Source organism: Pimephales promelas, chromosome 20 (genome assembly GCF_988280905.1).
Source record: "Pimephales promelas chromosome 20, fPimPro1.hap1.1, whole genome shotgun sequence".
Classification (NCBI taxonomy): domain Eukaryota; kingdom Metazoa; phylum Chordata; class Actinopteri; order Cypriniformes; family Leuciscidae; genus Pimephales; species Pimephales promelas.
In genome coordinates, this window is record NC_142788.1 from 22885538 (window position 1) to 22892530 (window position 6993).

The 6993-nt window shown below is 34.8% G+C and overlaps 1 protein-coding gene across 1 annotated transcript in view; it reads right to left on the reverse strand.

The window, feature by feature from the left end:
- The window catches only part of tmem201 (transmembrane protein 201), a 13346-nt gene extending 6620 nt beyond the window's left edge, over window positions 1–6726 (reverse strand). Inside the window, exons 1-6 of the mRNA XM_039652503.2 lie at window positions 6507–6726; window positions 5108–5228; window positions 4138–4326; window positions 3738–3917; window positions 2949–3298; window positions 1789–1992 (exon numbers count right to left, since the gene is read on the reverse strand). Coding sequence (XP_039508437.2) covers window positions 1789–1992; window positions 2949–3298; window positions 3738–3917; window positions 4138–4326; window positions 5108–5228; window positions 6507–6616 — 1154 coding nt within the window. The 5' untranslated portion in view covers window positions 6617–6726. The remainder of the gene's footprint in view (window positions 1–1788; window positions 1993–2948; window positions 3299–3737; window positions 3918–4137; window positions 4327–5107; window positions 5229–6506) is intronic.
- Window positions 6727–6993: the final 267 nt, after the last annotated feature.

The following is a 6993-nucleotide window of genomic DNA, read 5'->3' on the forward strand; positions in this document are numbered from 1 at the left end:
GCAGAAGAAAGAAATACATACAGGTTTCTGGTCTCATTGACTTCCATTGTATATTTTCTTTCCTAATATGGGAGTCAATGAGACCAGAAACTGTCTGGTTACTGATATTCTTCTAAATATCAGAAAATCGGCTGAATGGATTCGAAAACGGTAAAACTCAACTGTTTAACTCTGGGGGAGTTGTAAAATGAGCCTATTTCCCAAAAAAGTGGAGTATACCTTTAAAGGAACAGGAACAACATGAAGGTGAGTAAATGATGACAATTTTCATTTTTGGCTGAACTATCCCTTTAATGGAGCTTTGCATTGGCACATGTCACCTTTTGGCAACAAAATGCTAAATATTATAGCTTGTCTCACAAACAAGCATGTCAAGAACTTATAGTATGTTGGGAGTGGACGAGTACCACAAGATTTGTATGAGTTGATCCACGTCTAATGGAAATTAGCTCAAGGTACACTTGAAAACATACTTGATTTAAATAACAGAAAAGTTGCAGACGGTAAACGTCTAAGTCGCATTAGTACTTCGATCACAGCAAAAACAAACTTCACAGCATATGCCACATGCATACAGTTACGTGGGAAATACAGTGATGAAAATCTACAAAAACATTCATTCAATCTATGGTCGTACTGTCACATGATGTCACACGTTTCTAAAATACAGCAAAAGTACAATACTTAAGAGAAAATTACAAGAAAGTACAAGCTTTGATCGTTAAAGTTTTGAAAATGTGTCTCTTTTTGTACGAGATGGCTACATGTTACTGAGGTTTAGTGGTTAGTAATATTCAAACTAAATGGCATGCAATAAAATGTAGTGCATTTGTTACATTTTACAGTATAGTGTAATAATGTTCACAATATAATAAGCATAGTGCTATGCAAAGTACTTGGTTAGCCAATTTTCTGTGTCTTTAAAAATAAAATATTGCATAAATTCTGTATTGATGTAATAATTGCAAACTGGTGGTGGAGACAGACTTTATGACTGGAAATTCAGGTTAATGTAGATTCTAGTTGAGAGAGGCTCAAGGCAAAAATATTTGACATAGACTTCTCAAATGTGTTCTGCTGTAGCCAAACATCAAAACCGAGAGCACTTGAGCTTAAATATAACGTGTTTGTGCGTTAGCAACTCAATTTGTTAGATTGCAAATATGAGATTTGTGCAGTATTGGCATAATACACTATCTTTGTTTTAGTTTTTTTCATATAGTTGACACAGCAAGGCATTTTAAGTTGTAGATGATGTTTCATAAATGTTAAGCCACTTCCATGCTGCAATGGATCAGGGGTTTAGTACTCAGTACAAGTATACATGGAGTGGGACAAATTCCCAATTCCTCAAGCACCATTTCAATTTCTTGGTGAATAATGCAATAACAGTATTATCCACAGCCACATGCATAAAAAAACATTCACTCATAGAACTCATAGAACTAGTCTGTATCATTTCCAGTTACCTTAGCTGTTAATGCAAAATGTCTGAAATTGTGATGTTCTGCCTCTTTATCAAATTCGGGGCAAGTCATGCTCTAGCCAAGAAAAAAAGGCAATACACACACAGACTAGATTTTCTTTTATCTATCAGTACAGTTTTGAAGGCCTATTTAGCAAGTGTCTGGTCATGAAGGTTTATACTGAGTGAGTGTATTAGTTTTTTTTAGTATGAACTGAAGACAGTTGGAAGGACAATCTGAGAAAAATCAAACCCCTGTTTCTACATGTCCCAAAAGTGTCCCATAAAATATCTTAGCTTAGTGTCACTGCTCAGATTCTGACCTGTGACCTCTGGCTCTTCTTTGACTCGTGGATTTGTGCGTTGCCACAGCGGCAGCGAATCCCACCAGACAACACACAGAAGTGATGCCAAACTTGACAGTTTCCAACCAGTCAGGGATGTCCGTCTTGAGGTAACACTCGGCCAGGTAAAAACATATGACGAGGAGCCAAAGCACAGATGCCACAGCGTCGATCCTCCTCAACCTTTAAAAAGATAAAAATAAAAGTAATTATATGCATACATGTGTGTGTGTGTGTGTGTGTGTACTGCATACATATATCCTATATATATATATATATATATGAAGAGTTCAGATGCAAAAGCCTCTAAATGCCATTTGAAATTTTCTTCTTTAATGATGATTTTTGTCGAACTTGTATATTTAAGTTCAGTTATTTCACTTAAATAACAATTAATAGGTAATTATCATTGCCATTTAAGTGAAATCACTGAACTTAAATATACAAGCTTGACAAAAATCATCATTAAAGAAGAAAATTTCAAATGGCACTTAGAGGCTTTTGCATCTGAACTCTTCATATACACACGCATATATACAATATATATATATATATATATATATTAGGGCTGTGCAAAAATTAATTGCGATTAATCGCATCCAAAATAAAAGTCTGTGTTTACATAATATATTTGTGTGTGCTGTATATAATTATTTTGTATATATATATAAATACACACACATGCATGTATACATTTAAGAAAATGTGTTATTCATATATAAAATATTTATATTTATATAATATAGATTATGTATTTATATATATATATATATATATATACAGAATTTAAGCGCAAATAATTCTTAAATATATACATGCATGCATAGGTATTTATATATACAAAATAATTATATACAGCACACACAAATACATTATGTAAACACAGACTTTTATTTTGGATGCGATTAATCGCAATTAATTTTTGCACAGCCCTAATATATATATATATATATATATATATATATATATATATATATATATACACACATTCCACATTCTATACTGCATATACTGTATAATAAATATATGTATATATAATTGTTTTACGAATATATATACATACATATATTATATATACACACATATATCAAATGTTTAATAAAAAAACAAACAAATATGTATATTTTTCATTGATTCACCTGACAGGTCCTGCCATTAGGACCCCTGTGATGCATGTTAGGACACCAATAGAGGCCACGGCCATCTGATGGTCACTTCCGGACTGCCAGATGAGTCGAACGTTCTCCACGGCCTCTTCCGGAAGAAGACCCACCAGATCGTCCCACATCTTTTTGGCCTCATCAGTCTTGCTTTCACTGTCGTTTTGGAGAGCAGGTTTAGGCGGGGCGACTCCGCTTAAGGTCTGCGTGAAAGAGGAGGCCACATCTCCAGATCCACACAAAGCCACAGCTACAAGGAAGGCACCGGCGAGAAACGCAAGGATTCTGAGCAAGATCAACCAGGTCGGCGTGCTGAGGGAGTAAGTGTTCTGTACAAAAGAGAGAGAAAAAAAAACTTGATATGGGAATAGCACTTAGTACTTGCATGCCATGTCTGATTAAAGACGAAATGTGAATCAACAGTAGCTGTAACAAAAAAAATAAGAAGGAAACAAAAGAAGCAAGTGAGAACAGGTCTTTCCTTATCTCTGGCAATCACTTCCACACATTTATCTGCGTTTTAAGAAAACACTAGAACCAGAGTAATCATTAATCAAACCTGATACATGCTACAAATGCAACCCAGGTTTAACAGTTTTATCTAGGCAACATCTAAATTCAGAGCATTTTTCCATGTCAAGCTCCTGGCACCTAATCAAGCTCCTAATATTCTCGAAGATACACTTCAGAGAGGTGTAAAAACATAAATCTTCCTGTAATTTTCATGTCAAGTCCTGTGGCTTGATGTAAATATATAGAGATCACCACCTTAATAAAGGCTTTATCAGCATCCCGACTGCGTCTGAGCTGGTGGTTGAAGAGCAGAGCCCGCAGCTGTCGGTTCTGGTGTTTGATGTAGTACTCCACTGCCGTCTGGCACGGCCGGCACAACTTGTAGGTCTGCTCGAGGTGGTGCTTATATACTTCGATCTCCTCATCATAGTTTTCCTGCCATTACGGTGGACATATGGCTTTTAATTTTACTGGTTGCATGCATGTTACAAGCTTTTCACATTATAAAAACAGACCTTTTAAAAGCTTATTTTAAAGGATTAAAATGTTTAGATTGAATGTCATATTGTATAAAAAGCTCATCTAATTAAGCAACAAGCTTTAACCCTTGGTTGCCTTGAAAGGAAGAAATCAAACGAGTCAGTTATAAACCTACATCATCCCTGGGGATGAACGAGGCCAGCTGCTTAATCTTCAGTGTCTGGTTGTTGTTACACTTCTTGCACAGAAGCATCTGGCAATTGACCCAATGCAGAGTCTTCGGTGACTCAGGGACACCGGCGGAAACACCATGGTTGAGATGTTCCATGTATTGAGCAGGAATGGGTTTGTTGTAGTCCCCGTTCTACAGATCAAAAAAAGAAGCGCAAAACAAAGACTCACTTGCTTGACACTAAATGTACATTTATAGACCTTGGTGAGGATAGACACCATATTGAATTTTATGTGGATTACAACAATGCAGAAAAACACAGATTTTGTCACAAATTGTGTGTTTTTGAACGTTCAAGGCCAATAAGGCGCCAAAAAGAACTCCGGTTTGTATGGGTGTGTGCTCAGAAATCATCTCTCATATATTGAAATTAGTTTAGGTTATTGCTCTTGAACGTAATCAAATATCTTGTTTTTAAACTTAAAGGCTTATAAACACATTCAAACGATAAGCTTTTTGACGTTAGAGCATGGCAATGTGAGCATAACCGCGATAAAGATGTTAGTCCAAAATCTCTACCTGTTTATTGTGACTACTGGTATATCACCCAAACCTATACTTTAATTTAACAAAAATGCATTAAACTGTTCAAATGTGACAGTTAAGATGTTTATAATGTGACAAAAGTTTTATTAACATTTATTTGAAATCGTAATAGAAATATTTTAAGTCATCAAATAATACTGGAATTATTTTAAATTATTTTCCAAAAAATAAATCAAAATGAGGCAGCACAACTGTTTAACACTGATTGATGACAATAATAAGAAATGTTTCTTTAGAGATTTCTGACAGATCGTATGACGCTGAAAACTGGAATCACACAAGAATCCTCAATAAGAAAAAACAGTTATTAAAAATATACATGTAATGCATTATGCATTTTATAAATCTCATAACATAATGCAAATACCTCCTGAAATCCATTATACTGGTCGCAGTATGGACAATCCCAGCAGTTTCTGTTCCCATAGGGAACAATTGTGTCCTGATTGCAGAACCAACAATTCACTTGGACATGACTTGGCTTCTTCCTGTAAAATAAAAAGGGTCATTTTTAGAAGAACTGCTGCAAGTTATTAAAAACAGATAAAAACTGTAATTCCATTAACATGACCTGACAGACCACAAGTGGTTCTTCCACTACTGTCTGTTCTGCAGAGTACGGGGGTAAAACTCTAACAGCAAAGGCAAGTAAATATATAACCATTTATAGCTTAAAATAAATGAGAAGAGAAAATGCATCCATATATTTTTATTTGCTGAAATCAAAAGTTGTGTATCCAATCAAACTACAGTATTTTAGAGTGCATTCGTCTAATGAATCACACTTCTACTGAGATTTATACATAACATAAAAAAGTCAATTGTATCATTCAGCTTATGTCCTGTTGATAGTAGTCCAGTAGTCCAGTGTTTTTAGTTGCATTCATTCCCATGGGACAGGTAAGACAGTCATTGGAAAGTAATATAAAACCTGAACTTTGAATCTAATGCAAAACTGGGATTTCTTTTCCTTTCTTTTTTTTCAAACAGTACAATCAATCAGTGTTGCAGGACCTGAGACTGAATATCTAACAGTAACATGACCACCACAACTATAGTTTGATTGATTTTAATTGATGATTCGTTGACTCATTTTAGAGCTGATAAGGGCCTGATTAAATTGAAAAACCCAGCCAGTGATGATAACATCATCAACATCAAGTCAAGTAGTGCATATTTTTTTAATGAAATGGCAGAAATGTGGATGAATGCGAATTCAGGGGAAGCTTTACATATCTTACTACTCCATAGATAATTTAAAGGTGTAAATTAATACCATGGTATAGTATTAACAAAATATGATTTAGCCTATTCACTGAATATCTAACCATTGTAATTAGTTTTCCGACAAAATAACAATAACATCAATAGATATCACTATGGTACTAACCAACAGTACAATCAGAAAAGGCATTTCAATGAGAATTCATAAAGATTCGGAAGAGACTCGATCATTACTTTATCGTTATTTTACAGAAGTAGCCATGACCGTAGTACCTATGACATTTTGGTGGAATCTATTAATATAATAGGTAATTTTTAGTCTGTTTTAAAAGCTGTAGCACTAGTTTGTACAGCGCGCGCCACTTAAAGGCTGCGCGCCTTGCGAGCACACGCTTTTTGCAGAACTGATGCAAATAGTGCTGCTGTGCATGTTAATTGAAGTGAATCGTAAAAAGCAATCGCAGTGTAGTTTATAGCTCTAACTAACTCGTGTGTTAAACGAGGCCCAGCGACATCTTATGCTATGGGCAGGGTTACAATACCTGGTTGCAATTCTATAGATCAGCGCTCCTCCTGCAGCAATCGCCGTCGCTCCGACACCACCAACTACAAATGGCGGATATTGTAGTAATATTTGGTTAAAGGCCTCCATTGCAAAACGGGGTATTAATAGTAGTGTTATTTAGTAGAAACCACGCGCTGGAGTAGGTCATGCGGCACCAGAAGCGCGCATCAATCTACAACATGGTCATATCCAGGTCATGAGTGCGTGTCAAAATAAAAGTTGGACTTAGTACAAACATTCTAAACAAAATAATGATCTAAAACTTTGATAATTAAATATGTAATTAAAATATAAAATTATAAATATTGAACTATAAATAATTAAATTATAAAATAACATAATTAGTATGTTAATGAAAAATGCTGCATATTTAACAGTAACAACATTTTTTATTATTTCATATTGTTTAGAACTTTAAAAAAGTATATACTATGAAATATGCAGGATTTTTCTTTAACTTTTAG